Source organism: Rhododendron vialii, chromosome 9a (assembly GCF_030253575.1).
Source record: "Rhododendron vialii isolate Sample 1 chromosome 9a, ASM3025357v1".
NCBI lineage: Eukaryota > Viridiplantae > Streptophyta > Magnoliopsida > Ericales > Ericaceae > Rhododendron > Rhododendron vialii.
This window is the reverse complement of record NC_080565.1, coordinates 36,291,947-36,317,911: the sequence shown is the minus strand read 5'-3', so window position 1 is coordinate 36,317,911 and position 25,965 is coordinate 36,291,947. Positions and strand designations below refer to the sequence as shown.

The window sequence follows — 25,965 nt, the reverse complement described above, 5'->3', positions numbered from 1 at the left end:
ATCTCTCGAAAAGTAAATTTGTTTAAATCCGATTCAATTACCCTTTCCGCTATTAGAGCAACTTTGTCAAATTCTAACTAAAAGGTGTTGTCGCGAGTCAAAAACGAACTTTAGAGCATGTACACCAGTGAAATGTATTTTACCTGCCCAATAATCTACTTTTTCTATTTTACCTACTCAAATCTCTTTCAACCCCACACCAATCTTTTCTATTATACCTCTTTATCCTTATAAAATATACTAAAAGTGAAAGACAGGGAGAGGGGTAGAAAGAGAATGAGGGAGTGATAGGGAGGAGAGAGAAGAAAAATAATATTTATTTATTTATACATTGCTACAGTCGTTCGGTAGCTTTGCCGAACCAAAACACCAAAATGTATTTTACCTTGGGGTTTTGCTACTCTGGTGTAGCATGGTTTTTCAAGATTTGCATAGCTATTTTACCGAAATCTTCTTTTTACCTATGTTGATGTTGTTGCTCTTAGTTTGGAAAAAAAATAGCTCTGATACAGTACTCTTTAAAACAAATGAAAGAGAAATAGTGCTTTATTAAATAAGTAGGGTGGTAAAAAATAGTTTTCGCGAAATCACAGGAAAGGAGATCAATATTTTTTTTTTGGTAAGCAAATTTTATTAAACCACCAAAAGTGCAAAAAGCTACAAAAGAAAAAGGGGCATTCCCCCGAAACAACAAAAGCAACAAAGCCTACAGCCAGCCCAAGAAAACTAAGCAACACGCACTGATTTGACGATCTTGGGCAGAAAACTTGATGGTAAACCAAGAGCTTGCTTTAGCTCTAACCTAGTTGAAAATTTTGGAAGTCACCCCATTCACATTCCTGGATTTGTTTTGGAAGATCTTAAGATTTCGCTCCCGCCATAAAACATAAATGGAAGTTGCTAACGGCAACTTAGGGGGTGTTTGGATGGGCTATTTTTACATTTTCCAATTCTAATTTTTGAATTTTGGGTGTTTGGCAAGAAGAAGGAAAATGGGTTTTGAGGAAAATGGGTTTTGGGTTTTGATGTTTCTAAAATAAAACCGAGAATGAGGGAAAAGGAGCTTTTTGCATTGTCATTTTCCCATTTTGAAATTCTAGCATGCCAAAAAGACCACACTATCCTCTCCCTTTTGGAATAATCTCCACTTTGCCCTTGAAAATATCAACTGTCCAATTTCGGAAATACATTTTAAAAAAAATGTACTTTATACACCGGTCCAATTTCAGTTCATGCACCAGTCCAATTTCGGAAGTGCATTTTAAAAAAATTAATTAAAACATTATTTATATACATTATACACCATTATTAATAACCGAGGGCAACATAGTAAAAAATCAATCCATAATTCATTTTTATTCCATATCTTCCAAACAATACTCCTACTGCAAAATGCATTCTGCACATATCATCCAAACACTCTACCAAATACAAAATACATTCTGATCATAATCTCAAAAGCCAAAAAGGCAAAAAGTGGAAAATGAAAAGCCAAAAAGTTGCCTCCCAAACACCCCCTTATAAATTGATGGCTAGTTAGTTGAATTTTTGGAAATTGTAAAGGGGGTGTTTGGGAGCCTACTTTTTAGCTTTTCATTTTTAGCTTTTTGGCTTTTTGATTTTTTGGATTATGACCAGAATATATTTTGGGTATGATAGAGTGTTTGGGGGATTTGTGCAAAATGTATTTTAAAATTGTAATAGTATTTGGTAAATGATGATTGAAAATGAATTGTGGATTGCATTTTTACCATATTACCCTTTGTCTTTATTATTTTCTTATAACAGGTGTAAAATGCCACTTGCGTTTTTTTTTTTTTATTCAATATTATTGAAGCCTGCTCTCTCTCACTGGGTGGATCTCTCTCTCTCTCTCTCTCTCTCACACTGGGTATCCATGTTGCCACCTAGTGGCTGGTGATGTGGTGAACAGATGGAAAAAGTGGATAAGAGGAGGGAGGGGCAAAATTGGTAAAATGAAGGAAGGAATGTGGGTATTTTGGTAATTGTGGCAAAAATGGGAAAAGCCAAAATGTGAAAAACTCCTCAAACCCAGATTCTCGGTTTTTGCTTCTAAACTCAAAAACCAAAAATCTATTCTCACATAATTCATTCTCATAATGAGTTGCCAAACACTCAAAATGAAAAAATGAGAATCCAAAAATGCAAAAATTGAGTTGCCAAACACCCAGAATTCTTAGACGCTAAAAATGGTACTTCAAAATTGCAAATGGCAATTCGATGTGTCCATGTGATGAGTCTGGACAAATATCATACTCTGCTTTCAGTGCTCTGAGAATTATAGTACGAAGCATGCTATTTCCTAACTCATAATTAAGTTTCCCAAGAAAAAAAAATCAAGTAATGATGTGGATACAGATGTCCTTAACACAAATCTAGATATAAATGTGTGCGGAACCGTCTGATGCACGTGTGTGTGCCCACACTATAAACACGAGCCCCACGCATTGAATGGTTCGGACACATGGCTGCCACGGGCGATGATATCTGTCTCTAACTTGCAAGCACAATTGCGCAAGGTTGTCCAAGGACACAAAGAACTGTCAAGGTGACATGGTTTTTCCTGGCACTCATTAATGGTCATCATCGTCCATAATGAAGGGTAAGCGCATGCACCGGCAATGTTTCACTCATATATAGTAACAGGACTTTGTTGAGCCATTATTAGGTGGATTTTGAGGGTCCGATCTCCTCTGTCCCAAGAACTTCTGTGCCAAAAAGTTGTTCGGCCATTGAATTACAATCCAACAGCCGAAAAATCTCTCGACACAGAGACACAAGAGTTTTCGGCACAGAGAATCCTGCCTCAAATTTTGAAGTGCGATTTGATTCGATCAAGTGGGTCTCTTTGCCTCACTCATTGGCCACGGAAGCAAGAAATGTTAGATTAAAGCATAATCCTAAGTACTATTGGCAATTTCAGCAGCCTCAAAATTTGCGGATAATAACTGATGCGTCCAATAGCACATAGCACAATAGGCTGCGGTGCAAATCTCAATCCAAGGCAGATCAGATTGACTAAAATCGTTCAATTGATAGCCTTGGGATGAATCTAGTATTATTCTTACAAAATTAAAGGTAGCCTAACATAGAAGTCATATATTTCCGAATCAACTATCGTCTTCAAAAAATAGTATGACCTCGATAATAAACTGTCAAATATAAGTACTCCTTTATATGTCGTTTTTAATTCGTCGTGCTCTAGAAACTGAGCAAGTCCGGATCTTATTCAATACTATAAATATTTTTTAATATTTTAAAAAGACGTTTTCATGCTTGCGCGTCTATTCACGTACACGTGCGAGGTGAGGTAAGTCCGGCTCATGGAGTATTTTGGATTGGGAGTGGGGTCCATTTGAGCAGCCGGCCGGCCCAACTCCTGGAAAATGGGTATATGGAGAAACTAACGCAAATTCCGGTATTGGTCCGTAGCCCATGGTTTCCAACCAACTTATTAAAGGCTCCATTTCATTTCCTACTAACTTTTTCGTCAATTTTTTTAAAAACTTTTTGGGTCAATCCAAATATCCAATCTTCTAGATCCGGATCCTCTACGAAGATCCCTCCGTTAACAGGTGCCATAAAATTTTATATAAGACGACACTTTAGACGAAAAAAATAGTTATATTTTTTGTTGTCTTTAGCGAACTTTTTTTTCCCCATAAATTCTTTCCTTTTAAGTTCTTTTGTTGAAATGTATAATTAGTCTAGAAAATGTGATGGAAATCTACAAAAAATTAAAAAAGACAACAAAAAACAAAAATAGAAAGAAAATTAATTTTCACACTCTCCTATTGTCCAAATGCACTCTATTTTTTTATTCATGTAAAATTATAAAATTGCCCTTCGTACGTTTTTACATTCACACGTGAAAAGGATAATCATGTAATGTTACATCACTAAAAAAAGAAATACATTTGAATGGAAGGATGTGTGAAAATCAATTTAAAAAAAAAAAAAGACGAGAAAGATAAGGAGAATAGAGCTCCCCCCCGCCCCCCCTCATCTATATCCCTGTCATCCTCCACTATTATTAGCTTGTTTGCCGCATACGCTCCCTGCACTCGCTCTCGCTCTCTCTCTCTCTCTCTCTCTCTCTCTCTCTCTCTCTCCGCATCGTCTGTCTAGGCACATACATTCGAACACCCTGCCGTGCCCTGTCGGAAAAGATCTCCATTTTCGTACCCGTAATTGTCGCCGGTCCTCAATCGCCCCCCAAGAAAGCTCACGAATCAGCATTTCCTATCTCCAGGTACGCAATTTTGACCAGTCAAAATTGAACAACTCATCGTCTTCCCAACCAGATCTCAATTAGTATTCATCCCTCTATTTCCTAGTTACAAAGATCAATATACATTACAATCGTGTTCCGCATGAAAATTGAGCTCGTTTTGAATCACTGGTCTGCGTTTCAGATCGAGTGCTTTCCCCGTATATTCCTCAACTTGTACTGTTTGTTTTTTGTTTTCTCGTTTTTGTGCCCTTAAATTAAAGGAACTGCTCGAGTTCGAGCTTGTGTTCGCTAGTTAAAAGCTCGTTCAAGATTGGGTTGTTTCAAGATTGGGTTGTTAAAGTAAACAAATCAAGTTTGAACAATTTTTTAAAAGCTCGTTAACGAGCCGAACCAAGCTCGAACAAGATAGGGATATTACTCCCTCCGTTCCAAAGATTAAGTTTTTAATTTTGGTGCAATTTTTTTTTTTTTGAAAAACTGTTTATGGAAGTACTTTATATTTTTACCCGACAATTGCACGTCTTTTCATAGTGGACTGTCAATTTGGGACGGAGGAAGTATTTATCGTTCTATAAAAATTTAAAGCTACTCGAGATCAGCTCGTGTTTGGCTTGATGAAATATTGTTTGAGATCGGCTTGTCTCGTGAGCAAGCTAAGCTGGAAAACATGTTTAAATTTCGTTAACTATTTCGACCAAGCTTATCAACCACATCCTCAGCTCGTTCAGCTTGTGTATCAACCCTTCTTCAATCTCTAGGTTACCAGCGACTGCATTTTGTGAGAGGGCAAATATTAGCAGAAAAAGGCGATCCGTAGAAAGAAGAAGGTAATAAAATCATGTCTTTCACTGGCACACAACAGAAGTGCAAGGCATGTGAGAAGACGGTTTACCCAGTTGAGCTGTTGTCTGCGGATGGAGTTGATTATCACAAGTCATGCTTTAAGTGCAGTCACTGCAAAGGAACGCTCAAGGTACCCAATAATTTGCTGCTTTGATTGTAGTTCTTAAAGCATCTCGAGCAACACTTATAGGGCCAGTCATACGAGACTTAGTATTGCATTTAATCGAACTCTCCGTGAGTGGATGGTGGGACTGGGTGTCAGGGATTAGTCAAGGGATTAATCGAACTCTTTTTTTTTTTTTTAGGACACCCTCAGTTGTTATAAAAAAAAATACGTCAAAATCCAAAACCTGGAATATTATGTTGCTTGCTTCCATTGCATTTTGAAGTGTGAGGAAGATGTACAGTGTACTCCAACAACAGATTCTTTTTACATTTTATTAATCATCAGCTTAGTTTGTTTACATGCAAAATAACAGTGTGTTGATAGCTCGCAATGTACTTCGAAAAGGGTAAGGACCAAATGAAAACTACTATTATTTTGATGTATGAAGGTTGCTTATTAATTTTCGAATTTGAAGAGTGAGAAAATTTAGAGGATCAGTTGGTGTTTGGAGGGTCTGGACTCTCGAGGAAAAATTGAAATCATAGGTTAACCTTCAAATTTCATGACTTTTGAAATTGAAGTTTCTTATGTGGATGGTTATTATGTTTTATAGTTCCAAAAGTTTTTCTGTATGCTTATTTGATGAGACTTATTTATTGGTTGTTTAAAATACCGTCCCCAATTTATTTGTTTCAACTTTTGTGAACTTTTGAAGAAGTTGGGAAAATTCAAGTTCAGTTCCCTGTCACGTGGTGAACCTAATTGCTAAATTCTGCATAGATTATGTTCATTGGATATTTCCATTTGAGGAGCATTTGGCCCAGATATCATTAACAGAGATAACCAACTGGCCAGATTGTGGATAAATTCCCATGATGTTGTACGATTTAACTGGTGAATTTCCTTTCAGCTGAGCAATTACTCCTCAATGGAAGGTGTTCTGTACTGTAAGCCTCACTTTGAGCAGCTCTTCAAGGAGTCGGGCAATTTCAACAAGAACTTCCAATCACGTAGGTCTTTCAATTTTGCCAAATCAAATGTATATGTTTGAAAGATTTGGTTTAATATTTTTAATTCCCTATGTATGTCATTTTCAGCAGCTGCGAAGTCAGCTGAGAAGTTAACAGCAGAGCTGGTAAATTTTTCTGTCAATAAGTTGGCGACTGTAGGTTGAGCTTTGTAATCTGATTCATCATGCGTTTCTGATTTCCTTGTTGAATTCCATTCCAGACAAGATCACCCAGCAAAGCTGCCAGCATGTTTTCTGGGACGCAAGAAAAATGTGCAACGTGCGGGAAAACAGCTTATCCACTTGAAAAGGTAGGATTCGATCCTGACATTATGTTGTGGTACCTACTTTGAAAACTGGAAGTAACATATAAGTGCATGTGCTTGAAAGCTATGGAATGCCTGGCTAGTTCAAATGTTTCTGCCATCTTGATGCAAAAATTCTGTAATTCACCCTTGCATACACTCCGAGTTTAAACTGTGTAGCCAAAAAAATCTACTTAAGAGGCAACTGATTATTTAATATTTTATCAAGTGTGAGCTTAGGAATCTTCTTTGCTGTGGTGCTATCCTTGTGTGCAATGTTCCCCATTATGAATGATTCATTTTGAGAAATGAAGAGGTTGAAAGAGATTTGGCTAATAGAGCTACAAGCCTACAACTCGGGAGAATGAGAATCCACTTTTAAGTTCAAGTGCTCGATGGGAACGAATTAAAGATGTGTATAAAGACCAATTTTCTTTTCATTGGCAATGAACGAGCAACATCTTTATTGACTTTGCTCGTTTTTCAGATGAGGTAGTTAGGATGCATGAGTAACTAAACTAGTGAGTGAACCTGTTGGCGGCATAAACTCTAAATGGTTAGAAAACAATGAATTTTCAATGTATATCTCCAGTGGTTAGTGAATTTTTAAGGAATATGCAGTTCATCGTTTGAAGGAGAAAAAATAGTATAAAACAGCACTTAAGGTGGAGTCCTGACAAAGGGCGTTCTTGATATTGGCTTTTTATAAAATGTTTGGCAATAGAATTTGTGAAATTATGTGGTAAGACGTATGCTTGTTTGTCTCTGTGCATAACTGTCCCTTCTAATTGCACATGGATTTATTTATGGAGAATCTTCCAATAGGTCTGAGTTGTGAGCATGTGGGAACTTCTGTCTTCTTATTAGTAGGGCAACTGTTACTTATTTTGCTATGCCCTTTTTATGAGTTCACATTATACACTCTTCATGTAATAGTATGACTTCAAACAAAGCAGAACTCTTGAACAAAAAACTGATGGGAATTGAGTTACTGAAAAAAATTGGTCTTCCATGCAGTCGCTTCCAAGCCTTCCATATCCCATGTAATTTTTCTGCTCAAGGCAAGTTTACTTGCCTAAACCCCAATTCCATGGGGTTGCCCTGATGGATTTTTCCTCTAAGTACGTTCTCTTCATCTTATTCCCTTACTCTCTCTCCGGGCTTAGGAATGGCTGTATAAAAGATAAAGACAACAAGAATGTGTATTTGTGAGACCTTAGAGCCTCTAACCGGAGTACCATCTTAACTTAGACAACCAGGGGCTCTCTGTTACGCACCTTGGACCACACATCCTACCTGTGGTTTGAACTTTGCATTTAAGAATAAATTTAGATAGGACAAGATATCCCACGAAACATGGGATAGAATACCTTGGGAATGTAAGTGTTTTTAATCCCTTCACTTTCAAATATCAATCTTTACTTTTCCTAAGAGATCTATCTCTCTTTCAATATTAGTCCAATCAAATAAATATTACCTAGATTCACATGTACACCATTGTTTGTTATTACGCTTGTGTGGTCTTATCAACAAAGCTGACTTGTTATTTTGGTTTTTCTCGATAATTGTTTTCAGGTAACTGTGGAGAGCCAGAGCTACCACAAGTCATGTTTCAAGTGCTCTCACGGCGGCTGTGCCATATCTCCATCGAACTATGCAGCTCTTGAGGGCATTTTGTATTGCAAACACCATTTCTCCCAGCTTTTCAAGGAGAAAGGTAGCTACAACCACCTTCTCAAGTCTGCTTCAATGAAACGCGCAGTGGCCTCTGTTCCAGAAGCTTGACCTCCTATTATGTCTCCTTGCTTATAATCTATTTTTTGCGGACACGTTTTTGCTGGAGTGTTTATCTTTGTGATTTCTCTTTGATTTCTGCACTGGGAAACTTACCTATTTGGGTCTTTAGTGTGTTATTTTCTGCCATTTAGTCGGCTTCTTCTTGCTTGGCCGATGTATTGGATGCCCATTGCCATAACTTTGAATGGATTTATGGCAAGACTTTTGTTTTGTGATTTGATCATTCTTCTTCTTCTTTCTCAAAGTGATTTGGATAGTCATGGAAGTGCAAAACGAATTGTTCTGATCATTAGCTTAAATCAAGTAGGACAATGTCGTCGCACTGTAAAACCATTTTTAAGCCATTGGGGTGAACTGCAAGGCTGTTTGGGGGGACTAGAAGGTCAAGTCGAGTCGAGCTTTGAAGGATTCGAACTGTAAAACCATTTTTAAGCCATTGGGGTGAACTGCAAGGCTGTTTTGGGGGGGACTAGAAGGTCAAGTCGAGTCGAGCTTTGAAGGATTCGAACTAGGCACGAGCTCAGTAAAGAAAACCGTACTTCAGACTAAATCCACATTAAGCAAAAAACGAGAATTAGGGTACATATAAATATTAGTAGTACGCAATAAATCTTAATTAGTTTAATAGCGTCCATTAGTCTACTAGAGGTTGAGCTACGATTATACTAGATTATTATTATTATTTTTAATTTTTTTTTGACACGATACACTGGAGCCTTTTTACTCTATTATAAAATATGAGACTTCAACGGGGCTTAAGCTCGTTCATTAAGCAAATGAGTTGAACTCAAGCAAGTTGTTAACGAGCCGAGCTCAACTTGATCATAAAGAGCCCAGTTCAATCGCCTTTACTTCTTTTTACAGAATAATCGACTTTGAATTGGGCTCTGTTTGGCCCTCCGGTGTGCTTGAGCTTTCATTGTATATCTGGGAATTTTAGACCATCAGGTTTAGGGGTTTTGTCCCATTTTGGCCGTATTCCAACTTTTGGTTGGACTCCCCTTTCCCTATCCATAATAAAATATTACTCCACTTTTTGCCGATAAAAAAAAAAATCGACTTTGAGCACCAATTGCCATTTTCCACCAAAATATTGGCAGAAGTGTGCTGTTTCGAAATACACATACCATATGGTATCGCTTCTGAAGTGCCGACTTCCACCAAAATATTGCAAGGTGGGTGTTTGCAGCCACGGATGGATCCTGGAAAAAGGAGGACAGAAGTGCAGGCTTTGGATGGGTTATCTGCTCGTCCGAAGGTATAACTCTCAGACTCGGAGATGCTGCCAAGGGAGGGCGTGGCTTCTCAGCTTTCTCCGCTCTACACATGGAGTATGCTGGTATTTTGGATGCATTAAAGTGGTGTTTCAATCACAATTCTCACCATGTCAAGATATCCACGGACTCTCTAGTTATAGTCCGAGGTTTGCAGCAAAGACGGGTGTCGGAACAGTTGCTTTTATCTATGTTCGACGATGTTTTATTTTGTATGATAAGCTGTGTAATGTAGTTATTAGTAAGGTACACCGCTCGGGTGTACAAGAAGCTCACTCTAATGCCTCTCGGTACAATTTTGTAATCTCGGTTATTATGAATGATATATATGCAATGCTCGTTTCTCAAACAAAAATATTGCTTCTGTTCTCTCTTCTTTTTTTGGGCGTGGGGGGTGGAGCAAGGACGGGTGGTGAAAAACAAATGTCGGGTACAAACCAAACCAAACCAAAACAGAAACATTCATAGGGAAAACTAAACCAAACCACAACAGTTGAACAGGTTATACTAATACCAGTAGCCAGTAGGTTAGGCACAGAAAAAAAATAATCCTCCCAGGGCTAAGGTCCCAAGTGCAAGCGCTTAAACACATGCCCAGCAAAAACGTAAAATTAAAAAAGATCCATAAAATGATAAAATTATCTGTCTTTACACATAAAATGAGTAATGTCAGTAAGTGTAGGACCAAAATTCTACAATCCTTTCCTGAAAGAATAAAAAACATAAGAAAAATCTGCCCCATTATCCCCAAGTTGGGAAGAGCATATAGATAGACGAATCTTAGTCTTTATTGTAAACTTTTCTATTCCAGCTAATGTTGCTGTTGTTGCTGCTACAAATGGAATCCTGATCCCAACGCCAAAATGGGAAAATCCCACGACACCAACTGATGTATCATTTAAACTTACATATCCTCGTGAAGGTTGCTCTGGTCCTCGAGTAAAGAACACAGAAATAGATGGAATTTGCAGCCAATGCGTTTCAAGAGTGATCTTTCACTTGCCACGCTTTTTGGCTTGGCTGTATAGGATAACTCCAACGACAGTGAGTGAGTAACCGAGCATCCCAGTAACTGAGACTGGATTTCTAAATACCAATATCGAGACCACCACAGCAACAGCCCCTTTAGCATTGCCCAGTACCTGGAGAAAGGAGTACCAATTATTTGTTATCATGCAGAAACTCGGCATAGGGGAAAATATTCAAAAACTTATTAATGTCAATATTCAAATGGATCATGGATCGGACTAGAGGACCCCAATAGTTAAGACATCTGATAGAGCATACAAGTTTACTCCATTTTGCCTTCTATGGTGGAGCATACAACCAGTCTTGTTTTCACTGCAAAAGGTAAGAACTCTCATTGTTTCGTTAAATGGAGGCATTGTAGTGAAGTTTCAGCCGTAAAAGCCATTCAGCTATCATTCCAGGGATATTGTGATCTTTCTATAATTGCTAGTGTATATAATCCTCAAATTCGTCATTTAAAACAGGATAAGTTCCTATCCAAAAGAAGCTCCAGTGAGAAGACAATTATCATCTCCCCTCCCCATTTATTCCACCTAAACTGTACCAGCTACGGAGGAAAGCCTTCATAATGTTTTTATGCTCAACTACCAGGCACATCAGAAAGCTGTTCTCTATGACTCAAGGCCTTCCTAAAAGGGAAAAAATGGAAAAAAATGGCTCCACAACTTCCTCACCACCAAAGAGAGCACAAGATGATAGCAGCAACTTAACATTCTACACCTATTAGCAATATATCCTCATTGATTCAGATAAAGCAGTCCATCGCAACCTAGATTAGGAGGACCTTCAAAGTTCCAGGAGTCGAAAACAAATAGCGCCAATATTTTTGGAAATTGAATTACGTAGTAATCATTTTCCTAGTTTTTCTTTTTCTTTTTTTGGCAGAGCCACTTATTTAAACAGAACAAGAAGCCACTTTTCGCTTAGATATAACAATCGCTAAATGCACCACCAGTACTGTTATACTTCCAAGGCACTCTTTCTTAGCATGGTAGACCCCAACATTAAAAAGGGCCGCATGGCCCGCATATGTAGCAATCTCCTGTATTTATATTCCAACGATCTCACGCTTCAACTTCCTCTGATTTCTTTTCAGAGACAGCTGATGTTCATTTTGGTCCCAAAAAAATTGTTCTCGAATGAGCACTAATAGAAATATGGATCCTTACTGAAACACATGGAATAAAAAGATCAAAACATAAAGGGAGGCATACCTGTAGAGTCAGAGCACTTGTGTGCTTTGTGACCAAAAAATTGGTCAGATTCACGAAGTATGCCAAGGCAGAATTGAAAAGCAGATACCAAACGATCCTAATGTCATCTCTTGCAAGGGCTAGGGTTAGACCCACTACATTTTCTTCCATAATCAGTGTTGCAGGAAGTAGAAGTAGGACAGCAATTGGAGCCATGTACAGGAGAAGGTTCATAGAATTCAGCTTTTCCCTGGAACAAAACAATAAGTTCTTCAGTGTTCATTTCCATACTTAAATCTACTTTGAATGGACACAAAAAAAAACTACGAAATTCTCCCCTCAATCTAAACTGAATGAGTACACAGAATTAGTGACTATTACCCTTCAGAAGAAAGCAAAATTCCTTGAAGCACCGTTTTGAGGGCCCTTGCAGCCGTAGCACCAATACACATAATAAAGCCAAACAGATGGAAACTTGGCTCCCCCTACAGCCAAGACACGGAAAAGATAAAAGAATAAGAAGCTAAACAGTTTACTACAAGAATACTTTCCCCAATAACAGCAGAAAATGCATTTCGATTATTCATAAGACTGCAAATGAAACTACCTACTTAAGTCTATATTGGATATCTGAGCTGACTAATAGAAGACTGACGGTTCCTCAACAGGATTTATGGTTTGAGGAAGTTATCACGACTCAGATGTTACTGAGTTCCATAATTTCCACAAATTAAAATCAAAAGATTCCTGCTATAACTACAACAATCAAGTGTAGGCGACTTCATTTTCATGAATTCAGATTGCATAATACACTGAAGAAATGGAAATGAGCAATAGCTTCCTCAGCTAAGCACTCACAATCATTATGAGATTCGGTTAGACATCGAAAGTGTTGGCTATTTTTCCCTTTTCCCCTCGTGTGAAACAAGCCTGCCACGAATAATACAGGGGCAGACTTGGTTCTCTATAGAACAAGGGCTAACCTGGGATCATTCCATACCTAAAACAGGCAGATAGAACAACTTTTATTTTTTGCACATTGCCAGTTTGAAAAACAATGGAAGCACTAGGAGCAACTTATTTACTATACTTTAGACACACATAAAAAAACGAATGAATCGTATGATGAATTATGAGTTACAATTATTCGAATAATCAGTTATTCAAACCTCGTGTGGGGCAGCAGGACCACTACTTTTCACATCGCATCTCATGAAAAATCCTTTTCGCTCCTCTACCTCAACCCGCTTACTTATGATATCTCATACGAATCTTTCATCTCAGCTATTGGTACCCCATTTCCGTACCAAGTCAAGTTATACTTATGGAACTCTAAAAATTAACTAGCAACATCGTCAAGCTATCATTGTCAAGGATTATAATCTTAGTCACATAATCCTTCAGTAGGACCCTCCGCTTTCGCTCTTGTGAACTTTAGTAATTTAGAATGCTTTTGAAAGACACTTTCATGCTCACTCTCCTGCTCATTTAGACCGAGGGTTGCAAACGAACCGAGCTACTCGTGAGCAACTCTTGGCTCAGCTCAGATCGTATCGGCTCGTTTACTCGGATCATCTCAACTCGATTAGTAAATGAGCCTAGCTGGACACTCAAAATCTCGGCTCGTTAAGTAAATTAGCCAGGCTCGGCCTGTAAACGAGCCGAGCTCGAGCTCGAGCTCAAATTTTAGACCCGTTAAGTAAACTATACGAGCTGCGCTCAAACACAACGAAGCTCAGCTCGTCTTGTTTGCACCCCTACTGGCAGTCAGACTATGTGAGTTATGGTATAATCCACCTAATAGTAGAAACTACCAAACTCAAATAATTAACCCGACAACTAAAAGTACACAAAAATGTGATCAACAAAATCCAATAATAAAAGACAAAAGCAGAAAGGCCCATACCCCACTGGCGATGATGACACCAGTAACAACAGGAACCAGAGCCAAATAAGTAAGCCAAGCCTCCCTCTTAAACGTCATCGCATAGGCAAACACCGCCGTGAAAAACGGCGTCGTGGCCCCGATGGCCTGATTGAACGACACCGGCAGGAACCGGAGCGATATGTTGCCGCTGACGACGGACGCGCAGAACACCATGCTCAGGGTGAAAATCTTGGCGAACTGGACGCGGGACCTCAAGGTCTGCAAGGGGACCATCCTGAGCCACGCGATGGCGACGTAGCTGAAGAGCGAGCAGGCGGTCATGTGGCACATGGTGAGGAAGATGGGGTACTTGAAGCCGTAGTTGGAGAGCAGGTACTTGTTGAGGAGCAAGACGCCGATGTTGGAGGAGTACCAGGAGGTGATGAGGCCGACGGTGAAGAAACGGCTCGAGGGCTTGGTCGAAGACATTGTGATGAATGTAGTAATGGTGTGTGTTCTAGGGATTGGAAATGGGAATCGGTGATGGAGGAGAGAGAGGAGATGGTTGGAGCATTTGAAGGGGAAGGAGATCACTTGCGTTCATGAGTGTGGTTAGCATTTCAGAGAGAGAGAGAGAGAGAGAGAGAGAGAGAGAGAGAGAGGTGTCGAGGAGGATTTTCTCCTGAGAGAGAGAAGAGTTTTAAAACCAGAGGTAAACGTGCAGAGGGAATGTGACTTTTTAATATTTTTAGGTTTTTTTTTGTTTGACGGTTTTGGATGTCCGGGTCAACCTACGCGCAGCTCGAGTATTTTCTTTTTTGGTTCGGTCAAAAGTTAGTTGTTAACACTGAGATTAGGGAATTCAAAAGAGATTTTTTTCTTGCGATCTAGTTCAAGAGGTTACCAAATTTCGAATCTAGGATATTTAAGAAAAGGAATTGTGGATATGAAGGAATTTAGGATCTTGATATAAGAAAATACTTGTGAAAAGTTATTCAATAAATTGTTTTGGAAGATATATCATGTGCTAATTGAATATGGTGCATCTAATAAGGCTTTAGGTTAGGCTTGCTTTGTGAAACTTATTGTCCTAGTTGTGGTGGTGCAAACTGTAAGCAAAGGGTACTTTACTTTAGTTGGCATTTTTTTTGGGATCTGGGACTTTAATTACCATTCACATGTATAGTTTTTGCCAATATTGTATACATCAGCGGGAGTTAACGGGGTGTTAATACGTACTAGTCTACAAGGAGTTTCAAAGGTTAGTCCTGAATTCCAAACGCCCATGACGGGGTTCGAACCCTAATCTCCCAAATGAGGAGGATCAGGAGATGCCAACTGAGTTAGAGCCCATTGGCCGCATGTACAATTTTTAACTACATGTTGCAATTTGTAAATGTGTATAACTTCTGCAATGTAAAGAAAGCTTGTGTCCTTTATTTCTGTGTGTTACGAAGAATGTGATTTTGATCATATTTTCTTGTAAATGGGTATTTTTGTTCAAGGCAACAACTCCAAATTGATTGCTCAAACAAGTCTTAATTTGTACTGTTAGTACTAGGATTCTGATCATATTTTACGAAGCCAAAAAAGAAGAAGAAGGAACTTAGAATTGAGAAGTGATGAAAAATCTCTTCAAGATATGATTATTATGAGTCCGTGCTTCACGATAAACTCGGATTACCGACTCTTAGTAAGTTTTACACAAGTCAATCAAAAACGTTATCAAATAGTAGAGTTGAAGGTAGGAGAAGGACTGCTGATTCTTTGACAAACTCACATGTTTAATTTTTTATGTGAAAACGATGGAAGTATCGAGTGGGATTAGTTCAGAACTTTTTGAAAGGAATAATAACTGTAAAACCTACTATCTCTTTGTTTGGTAAGTAAAATCTTACCTAAAATTTGACTCGTGTGGTCAGACTTTCAAAGAGAAATTTGAATAAGAGGAGTGTTACCAACTTTTCTGGGTAGTGAAGAAAATAGTAAAGAAAAACCACCCGCCATGCCATTTTGATACAGAAAATATTACAATGTTGAGAGCTCTATATCTTGAGGATGAGTCCATTAATTCATGTTTCCCGTTGAAAATTTCACCTATTGGATCCGATACAGCGACAGAAATTGACAAATCCTAATGAAGCCTAGGAAATTAAGAGATTTATTTGGATCTGGTCATCTGAGACAGAAATGATAACACTAGCTAGTTTAATGATGCCAACACAGGAGCACCATCACTTGAAATGAGTGATTATCCAAGGCTTATGGTATGCATATTTCTGGTATTTAAAAGCTTTTTAAAAACCATCAAAAACAAGGGCAGTCAGTCAATATTAGGGAAGTACACAAAACTATTTAGGCATGTATTTGGAAAGATCGAATCATGGTCAAAAGATTTAAGCGAAGCTGCTAAATTTATTTGCTTATGTTACCTAACTCTTGCTTTCCTTCTGAAGAAATGCAAAGATTAGCAAATCCAAACACCGGCTTGATTTGATGAAATTCAAGTTCAAAAAGTTCATTGGGTGGAGCCTTTCCAAGAATAAAAATGGTGCATGAATTGAAACAGTAAACAAAATCAGCACATTTTTTCCCAAAATTCTATGTTGTACCAAACAAGCAAGTCTCTAAACAAAAGGCCATTCAGGCTCCAGAAAACACAAGATACTTCCAACTCCATCTCTAATGATAAAAAAAAACAGATGCTGGAGAATCAACAATGATCTCAATCTGGCAGTCATAACCTTCTGAAATCATCGCTGACAGACTGCACCTTCCTGACAAACTACAAACAGAACACATAGAGAGACTTAGAGCCAGAACAATAGGATGTGATACAAAAGAGGTAAACACAAGACCACTGGGTAACATTTTGCAGGAATCACATTTAATATTTTCTAGGTTTCTTCAGCAACGCTAATGATTAAGGCAAAGGCAAGTAACTATTAGAATTCAGAAGAGTAGAAAACCCTGTGAAGTAAATTAGTTTGAATCCAAATTCAATGTCATCATTTCCTTTAATTGCACCCACTGACTTTCGCATATACTTAAAAACTATCATAAGAGGTACGCGCTCTTTCTTTGACTTTTCAAACTGGATAACACATTCGAGAAACAAAAGGCACTAGCACATGCGAGACAAGGCATATAAACCAACACGAGAATACTTCTCCTAGTGACTCGTACCATCAAAAATACTCCATTGGGCACAAAAAGCATGAATTTGTTCGTCCAAAAGACAGCCAAGTACGAACCACCAAATATACTACACGGATTCAATCCGCAACCCAGAAACAAGGTAACCAAACCCCGGTCACTCATCAGACAAATAATTGCTTTTCTTGAAAATCTTCATCAATAAATATCACACTACCAATCAAAAGTAAACTACAAAAAAAAAACCCTGATGAGCAACACAACATGACAAGCCCAGATTACTCATCATACATAAAATCAAACCCACTCTCAGTTTTCTAAAGCACTGATAACTGAAAAGAACACAAGGGTAAGGAGATGATACCTCATATATTGCTGGGGTACATGAAGACCCTAACCCTAGCTCCCTTCAAAATACCAACAATTTCATCAATTAGAACGACGGCACTCACAAAAGACCTTGGTCACAACATCTCTGTATATATATAATCAATGAGTATTGACTGTAGCTCTACACCATGGATTTGGGAGGGAGGTTCGACTTGAACTTGGCACGAACGACACCGCTGTTACCATGAGGCCTGATGACCTTTCCCCAAATGCAACGATAATGTGTTCCATCCTTCTTCACCTTGGCCTTATAGATGTAGGCCATGCGCTTCCCTTGGTACCATGTCACTTCCTCCTTTGTGTTCACTCCTTCAATCTGAATCAGAGAAGTGTTCGGGTATTGGTTCGACTTTGACCTGAATCCCAAATCAACCCCATTCAATACCAGCATTAACAAAACCTAAACCCCAAATAACAAAATAGAGCTTCTAGAGAGAGATTACAAGTCACCTCTTGTAGCCGAGGATGGTTCCCCTGACGTACAGTCTGAATTCAAACACGAAATTCCAAGCAATAATTAGTCTCTGACAAATTACTTATTCAGATATACACAGCTGAAAATGGGTATTTTCACATCATTTGATAGGGTCTGAATCCAAACGTGAAACTCAAGCGATAATTAGTCTGTCGAATTACTTATTTCGACGGAATATACAGCTCTAAATGGATATTTTCACATCTTTTATTGAGTTTGAACCCAAACATGAAATTCAAGCGACATATCCACATCATTTTATCGAGTTCGAGTCCAAACAACATATCTCAGCCAACCAAGCATGAAAGATGCGAAAATAATGGTCTTTTCAGCATCCAAGTCTATTGGTCTTCAATTTTTATTCTTCCTCAAAAAGTGCTGGGTGACATTGAGAGAATGTTGAGATCCTTTCTTTGGTCTGGTCCTGAACTCAAAACGTCTGGTGCTTAGGTGGCATGGCAGTTTGTGTGTGCCCCCAAGGAGGAGGGAGGTTTAGGATTCAGACTTCTTAAAGACTGGAATAGAGCTTCCATGTTAAGACACTTATGGGCCCTGTGTTTAAAGTCTGATACATTACGGATAAAATGAATTCACACCTACATTATTAAAGAACAAAGCTTGTGGAGAGTTAAAATTCCTAATGAGGCTTCTTGGACCATTAGGAAGATTTTTAATCTTAGAGATCTAGCTCAACCTTGGATTAAATACATGATTGGTGATGGATCCTCTACTTTTCTTTGGATTGATAACTGGCATGCTTTAGGCCCTTTATACCAGAAATTTGGTGATGCTGTAGCAGTCAACAGAGGGAGATCTTTGCTTACCAAAGTGTCTACCATTATACATCAAAGTACTTGGAAATCGCCTAGACCTCGGAGTATGGCCACAAGGGAAATTGTTGCACATAACACCCCCCCCCCCCCCCGACTTTGATCCCAAACATTGCTATTCCTGATTCGGTTTGGTGGATCTTAACTAAGGATGGCAAGTTTTCTGCCAATTGTGCTTGGCAGGCTTTGAGGGCTGCTCTTTCGAAGGTTCCATGGGCGAAAAAGTGTTTGGTTTCCCTACCATGTTCCTCGTTGGGCCTTCATAGAGTGTATTGCTTTTATGGGTCGTCTTTCTACAAAGGACAGGTTGCTTAGCTGGGGAATGGCGATTGATGCTAATTGTGTCCTCTGCCATAGAGTCCCATGAACACCTATTTTTTGAGTGTCCATTTTCTAAGGAGGTTTGGAAAATGGTATTAACCAAGAATCAAACTGCAAGAACTGTTTTGGGGCTGGCTGAGGAAATTGATTGGGTGTGTTCTCGGATGATTGGTGCCTCTATCCCTAGCAGAATCTACAAACTCTCGATGGCAGCTTCTATCTACTGGATTTGGCGCGAAAGGAATACCAGAATATACCAAGGTAAAGCTCTTCCTGCTCCTTTCTTGGGCTCTCACATTATTAATGAAGTTCGGGCATGCCTATGCTCTTGGAGAGGCCTCAAGCAGACTGATGGGAACCGTTTGCTGGCTGATATCTGGGGCTTAAATTCTAGGATTTTTAGTTCCTAGCTGGTTGTCGTTTTGGCTAGTTCTGTTGTTTTGTTAGCCGGTGTTAAGGCTTTGGTTCTCTCTCTCCTTTTTTTCCCCTGTTAAGGCTCCTTGTTGGTAGCCATTTCAGAGTCTGTATCGGAAAACTCTGTATATTCTGTTTGTTTGCTCTATAAAGTGGTTAATTTACCCCAAAAAAAAAAAAAAAAACCAAGCATGAAAGATAACGAGAAATCTAAGCGATTCTTAAGTTCTGACGATATTACATGTATGTATATCTACAAATGAAAATGCACGGGTGAATTTTATTCAGATGAAGTGAAAATGAAAGAGCTAGGGTTTGAGAAGATCAGAGACCTGACACGCTCGCCCTGGCGTCCCTTGACCATTTTCGGAGGAGGCTCGAGATGAGTGACAGAGACGACTACTGCAACGAACAAAGATCAAAACCCTAATCGCGGTTTGGAGGGAATGAGGTCAATTTATATGGAGGGTTGCATTGGTGGGCCGGAAATGGGTTTATGGGAAGTTTTTTGGAGGAAACTATGGGCCAGAAAGCCCATGAGTTTTGTACGTGAGATATGGGCGGGATTAGTCATTGCTATGGGCTATTTTTCCCGGACCCAGGCGAGATATGGGCCGTCGGCTCTGATCACACACTACACTCTTGTAGTGCATCCGTGCCGAATCCTCTTCTTCTGTTCTATTTTCTAAGATTCTTTCATTACGTTAAAAAATAATATACCCTATAAATAAAGTATAACAAAAATAACACCGACAAAGGTATCACTTTAGTTTACACAAACAATTAGTAAATCCGTTACTTAAAGGTAATTTAGCTTAATAATCTTCACTAGTTAATTTGACAAAAAAAATAGCATATTCTTACGAATAGTCTATCGAATTTTACTAGGGTAGGATTTTGATCATATTTTACGAATCCAAAAATAAAGAGGAAAAATTGAAAAGACAAACTCTAAGGGGCTGTTTGATAAAACTGAAAACTGAAACTGAAAGCTGAAAAATTAAGTACTGAAAACTGAATGCTGAAATTTTTAAGCTAAAAAACTGTTTGATAAATATATTAAGTACTGAATTAAAAAAATGATGAATTAATTTTGTTCCAATTTTATCTTAATTTACTAACGGTCACAATATACTTTTGGTAATGGTGGTGGAGTGGTGGAGGTAGTAGGAGTGCTGGTAGTGGTGGTGGTGGTGTAGTGATGGTAGTGATGGTGGAGTGGCGGTGGTGGTGGTGGAGTGGTGGAGGTGGTGGTAGGAGCGGTGGTGTGTGGTGGTGTAATGATGGTAGTGGTGGTGCTGCAGGAAGTGGCAGTGGTGGTGGGGGTGTAGTGATGGTAGTGGTGGGGGAGTGGCGGTGGTGGTGATGGTGGTGGAGTGGTGGTGGTGGTGGTAGAAGCGGTGGTGGTGGGGGTGTAGTGATGGTAGTGGAGGTGGTTGTGGTGGAGTTGTGGTGGTGGTGGAGTGGTGGAGTGGTGGAGTTGGTGGTGGTGATGTGGTGGTGGTGGTGGTGGTGGTAATGGAGGAAGTGGAGTTGGTGGTGGTGATGTGGTGGTGGTGGTGGTAGTGGAGGGAGTGGTGGTGATGTGGTGGAGGTGGTGGCGGTGGAGTGGTGGAGGTGGTGGTGGTGGAGTGGTGGAGGTGTTGGTGGAAGTGGTTGTGGTGGTGGTATGACGGTTGAATGTAAGTACACAAAAATTCAGCCAGAATTAAGTAGCTCAAAGCTACTTAATTTTTTTCAACTTTTTAGCCTATATTTTAAGTGGTACTTAATTTGTTAAGTAATATGAAATGTGGTTATCAAACCTACTGAATCACTTATTACTTAATTGATTCAGTATTAAGTGCTGAATTTAGGTTATCAAACAAGCCCTAACTGTGTAGTCAATCTTACATTTATTTTCTTCTTAATAGAGAAGTGAAAAATCTCTTCAAGATATGATTATTATGAGTCCATGCTACACGATAAATTCGGATTACTGACTTTTACTAGAGAGGTTTTACATAAGCCAATCAAGACGTTATGAAATGGAGTTGAAGGTAGGAGAAGGGCTGCTAAATTCACAATTGATTCTTTGACAAACTCACATGAAAAAATATTGATGTGAAAACGATGGAAGTATCAAGTGGGATTAGGCTGAAACTTTACAAGGATTACTTTCTGTAAAATTGTCAAATCTTGGTTTTTCTGTTTTTGATAAGTAAAATCCAACTAATTTGATTTCTGGTAGCCATTTAGCCAATAGATAAACACCATGTACTTTTATGCATTAGATAAAGGTTCAAATCCCCACTAACAACTCCCAAAAAATGCCAAGTCGACTACCTGTTAAAGCTACCACCCGATTATTATAAATTAGTAGAGTATGTATGTCACTACAATTAGAATTAGAGGAATGACTACAATTAAAAATAAACTTTTTATTGGAATTTTGTAAAATGACCCTTCTTATTTTTTTTTCAAAAGTTCTAAAAAATAAGTACTTATTTTTTAAGAAGATTTCCGAAACAGGGCCTTAGTACTATATACTACTTCTTAGTAGTAACTTTGACTTTCAAGACGAAGGTATAAAATTCGAGTTGGAGAGAATCAAATAAAGTTTAACTCACTAATTTTCACTAATTTTCTGCTAATTCTCCACCGATGTATACAATATTGACAAAAAAAAAAAAAAAACTTACTGAAGAAATCATTCTAATTCTAATTGTTTATTTTCTGGGTGGCAAAGAGAACACGAACGGAACGCCACCCAGCATGCCAAGCACAGGCTTCATTTGATGAAATTCGGGTCAATCGGGAGGAGCCTTTAGAAGAACAAAAATGGTGCATAAATTGAAGCAGTAAATAAAATCAGCAACATTTTCTCAAAAATTCTATCCTCGTACCAGACAAACAAGTTCCTGAACCAAAGTCAGCAAGGCTATTCAACCTCCACAAAACACAAGATACTTAATCTCTAATTATAAAAAAATAAAAACCGACGCCGGAGAATCAACAATGATCTCAATCTGGCAGTCATAACCTTCTGAAATCATCGCTGACAGACTGCACCTTCTTGACGAGCTACAAACAGGGAAAAAAATAGACTTACAACCAGAACAATACGATGTAACATATGAGAGGTAAAAACATGAGCACTGGGCAACATTTTGCAGGAATCACATATTTTGTAGGTTTCTTCAGAGATGCTAATTATTGCAGCAAAGGTAGGACTAATAGCTATCAGAAAAAGCAACCCTGTGAAAATGATAAGCCTAAATAATCTCTTGAAGCGGATAAACATCTCAAGAAGTAATACATATACGATTAGCTATTGCAGACTCTCAGTGTGTCGTGTGCCATTCTCCCAACGCCATACCCTAAAAAAGGGTATTACATATATATCATACAAGGAAAAGAAGTATTATACACAATAAGAGGGAAAAGATATACATGGAATTGTACAAAAAAGCAGGGCAAAATTTAAATAATGACAATTAAAAGCCAACATCTAAATAGCCCCCTCCCACCCAATTTCACCTGCTTCAATAAGATTTTCATTATATAGCCCCCTTCAACCCATTTTTTTGGTCCTTTATGGGAATTTCAACTGTTAATACGTAGGAATCCAAATTCAAGGGCATCATTTCCTTAATTGTCAATCCAAATTCAAGGGCATCATTTCCTTAATTGTCAAACACTCCCCCTCTCTTCCCACTTTAGCATATACTTTTAATAACTATTATGGGCGGTAGCTTTGGAAAGCTAAACGCTTTTTCTTTGACTTTCCAAACTGGACAATACATTCAAAAAGTATTAACGAAAGGCAGCAGATGCCTCTCCCATGCAAAGTGAGCGCTCAATCATTTTCCACAAATATGGGAAAGAGCCAGTAAAGACTAGATAATTTCTATCGAAGATTCGAAACACATATGCAACACTGAACTTCAAATGACCTCTTTTTCAGACGTGGTGGCATCACAAAAGCTCATTTAATAATGCAAGTATGCAACTTATCAACTGAAGCATAAGAGCCAGAGGTTAACAAACCAATATTTCAAAACATCAAATTGCATTATTGCATAGCTCAAAGGCCAAAGCATCCTAATTTATTACGACAAATTCCTCGACAAATCTTTCCCCAAAATGCATCTAACAGCCGGGAATATAACATATAATTTCCATTAATCCAGTGTACCTGAGGAAACAGTAGCACATGCAACACAAGGCACATAAACCAATACTAGAATCCTTCTCCTAGGGACTTAGCTGATCAGAATTACTCGCTCGTGCACAAAACGCTTGAATTTGTTTGTCCAAAACACATCTAAGTACAACCACCAAATGTACTACAATGGTTTGATCCGTAGCCTCAAAAAAAAGATAACCAAACCCAGGTCCATCATCAGACAAATATACACTTTTCCTTATATTCTTTGTCCATATATGTTAAAATGCCAATCAAAAGGTAAACTACACAGATACAAACCATCATGCAAAAAACAATACAACCAAACCCAGATTACTCATCATATATTCATATGTATAATCAAACCCACTATCAGTTTTCTAAAACTCTAGGGTATAGGAAATCCTACCTCATATATTGCTGGGGTACATGAAGACCCTGACCCTAGCTCCCTGCAAAATATCAATGGTTTAATCAATTAAAACAACGCCTCACTAGCAAAATATAACGGCAATGAGTATTGAATTCAGCTCTTTACCATGGATTTGGGAGGGAGGTTCGACTTGAACTTAGCTCGAACGACACCACTGTTGCCGTGAGGCCTGATGACCTTTCCCCAAATGCAACGATAATGGGTTCCATCCCTCTTCACCTTGGCCTTATAGATGTAGGCCATGCGCTTCCCTTGGTACCATGTCACTTCCTCCTTTGTGTTCACTCCTTCGATCTGAATCAGAGAGGTGTTCGGGTACTGGTTCGACTTTGACCTAAATCCCAAATCAACCCCATTCAATACCAGCTTTAACAAAACCTAAACCCCAAATAACAGAATAGAGCTTCTAGAGAGAAATTACAAGTCACCTCTTGTAGCCGAGGATGGTTCCCCTGACGTACAGTCTGAATTCAAACACGACATTCCAAGCAGTAATTAGTCTCTGACAAATTACTTATTCAGATATACACACAGCTGAAAATGGGTATTTTCACATCATTTGATTGAGTCTGAATCCAAACATAAAATTCAAGCTCCAAATGGATATTTTCGTATCATTTATTGAGTCTGAACCCAAACATGAAATTCAAGCGACATATCCTGATATCCATATCATTTTATCGAGTTCGAGTCCATACAATACATCTCAGCTAACAACCAAGCATGAAAGATAAACGATAAATCTAAGCGATTCTTAGGTTCTGACGATATCACATGCCTGCATATCTACAAATAAAAATGCACAGGTGAATTTTATTCAGATGAAATGAAAGTGAAAGAGCTAAGGTTTGAGAAGATCAGATACCTGACACGCTCGCCTTGGCGTCCCTTGACCATTTTCGGAGGAGGCTCGAGATCAGTAGCAGAGACGACTACCGCGATGAACAAAAGATCAAAAACCCTAATCGCGGTTTGAAGGGATGAGGTCAATTTATATGGAGGGTTGCATTGGTAGGCCGGAAATGGGTTTATGGGAGGAAACTGTGGGCCAGAAAGCCCATGAGTTTTGTACTTGAGGTTGGGCCGATGGTGAAAAATTATGGGAAAATGACGGCCCATGATGTGTTTTGATAATTAATATTTATCAAGAACATGCTGAGAACATTTTTTTAATACTGAAAATGTCTTTGAAGGGTATTAATTATCTAAACACATCTTGGACCATCATTTTTCCGAAGATTTATCTATGGGCAGGATTAGTCATTGTCGTGGGTTATTTTTTTGGATTTGGGACATGTAATACGAGAATCGGGCCGTCTTAAAGTTTCTAAATTTGGACTATAGATCATTCTTTTGGATTGCTCTGATCGCGCACTATACTCTTGTAATGCACCCGTGCTGATTCCCTTCTTCTCTTCTATTTTCTAAGATTTCTTTCAACATATTAAAAAATAATATCTACTATAAATAAAGTATAACGAAAATAATACCGACAAGGTATCACTGCAGTTGATACAAATAAGAAATTCACTTAAATAAAGTATAACGAAAATCGGCAGCTGGATCGGTTGTCCTATAGCCCTGTAGGTTAGCCCACCCTATAGCCCTGTAGGTTAGCCCGCCCTACAGGCTCCCCGATTTCACGTACATAGTGAAAAATGGCGCGAAACAATAAAATGGAGATGAGATTGGACTATTAAATTGTCGAGCGGACGGCTCGGATGGTGCACAGCCCATACAGCACCATCCCAGCTCGTATTTAATAGCTTGTGTCTTTTTTGTTTTGCGTTAATTACTACATTGTCTTCATGCATTGCTTGTCTAGTGGTTTGGTTGATTTTTCAACACGATTAAATAAAAAAAGCAAATAATTAGAAAACAAAGTTTTAGTACCTTTTTTTTTTAACGCGAGAAGTTTTAGTACTTGTCTCAAGAAGAAAAGTTAGTGATTAGCATGAATCACGAAAGGTTACAGTGCTTAATAGACTTTCCCATCACCAAATTAACAAGGAAAATGATACCTACACTCTCTTTTTAGCCATTTACACTTATTTTTTTTGTCTTTGTCCACATGAATTTACAATATTATTTTTAAATGTG

General features: G+C 38.6%; 4 protein-coding genes across 6 annotated transcripts; 1 reads left to right on the top strand and 3 right to left on the bottom strand.

Annotated features, from left to right (window-relative positions):
* Nucleotides 1–4,101: 4,101 nt before the first annotated feature.
* LOC131300187 (LIM domain-containing protein WLIM2b) lies at nucleotides 4,102–8,538 on the top strand. 3 transcript variants are annotated; one of them, XM_058325910.1, is made up of 6 exons: nucleotides 4,102–4,273; nucleotides 5,118–5,228; nucleotides 6,115–6,214; nucleotides 6,305–6,339; nucleotides 6,435–6,524; nucleotides 8,094–8,538. In XM_058325910.1, the coding sequence occupies exons 3-6, from the start codon at nucleotides 6,133–6,135 to the stop codon at nucleotides 8,301–8,303; spliced, it is 417 nt and encodes a 138-aa protein (XP_058181893.1). In that variant the 5' UTR covers nucleotides 4,102–4,273; nucleotides 5,118–5,228; nucleotides 6,115–6,132; the 3' UTR covers nucleotides 8,304–8,538. The 3 variants fall into 3 exon arrangements, with proteins under 3 accessions (XP_058181893.1, XP_058181892.1, XP_058181891.1); XM_058325909.1 differs by having other exon boundaries at nucleotides 4,103–4,273; nucleotides 5,014–5,228; XM_058325908.1 differs by having other exon boundaries at nucleotides 4,104–4,273; nucleotides 5,014–5,228; nucleotides 6,302–6,339.
* A 1,656-nt stretch (nucleotides 8,539–10,194) lies between these two features.
* LOC131300173 (probable sugar phosphate/phosphate translocator At3g11320) lies at nucleotides 10,195–14,776 on the bottom strand. The gene is made up of 4 exons (XM_058325889.1): nucleotides 13,718–14,776; nucleotides 12,193–12,296; nucleotides 11,833–12,061; nucleotides 10,195–10,731 (listed from the first exon to the last, which is right to left on the bottom strand). The coding sequence occupies exons 1-4, from the start codon at nucleotides 14,165–14,167 to the stop codon at nucleotides 10,585–10,587; spliced, it is 930 nt and encodes a 309-aa protein (XP_058181872.1). The 5' UTR covers nucleotides 14,168–14,776; the 3' UTR covers nucleotides 10,195–10,584.
* A 1,462-nt stretch (nucleotides 14,777–16,238) lies between these two features.
* LOC131300199 (large ribosomal subunit protein eL33y) lies at nucleotides 16,239–19,718 on the bottom strand. Its single transcript, XM_058325922.1, has 5 exons — nucleotides 19,597–19,718; nucleotides 17,675–17,710; nucleotides 17,352–17,580; nucleotides 17,199–17,241; nucleotides 16,239–16,463 (listed from the first exon to the last, which is right to left on the bottom strand). The coding sequence occupies exons 1-4, from the start codon at nucleotides 19,626–19,628 to the stop codon at nucleotides 17,200–17,202; spliced, it is 339 nt and encodes a 112-aa protein (XP_058181905.1). The 5' UTR covers nucleotides 19,629–19,718; the 3' UTR covers nucleotides 16,239–16,463; nucleotide 17,199.
* A 2,351-nt stretch (nucleotides 19,719–22,069) lies between these two features.
* On the bottom strand, nucleotides 22,070–24,863 carry LOC131300198 (large ribosomal subunit protein eL33y-like). The gene is made up of 5 exons (XM_058325921.1): nucleotides 24,731–24,863; nucleotides 24,294–24,329; nucleotides 23,971–24,199; nucleotides 23,842–23,884; nucleotides 22,070–22,327 (listed from the first exon to the last, which is right to left on the bottom strand). Exons 1-4 carry the CDS (start codon nucleotides 24,760–24,762, stop codon nucleotides 23,843–23,845), a joined length of 339 nt encoding a protein of 112 aa, XP_058181904.1. The 5' UTR covers nucleotides 24,763–24,863; the 3' UTR covers nucleotides 22,070–22,327; nucleotide 23,842.
* Nucleotides 24,864–25,965: the final 1,102 nt, after the last annotated feature.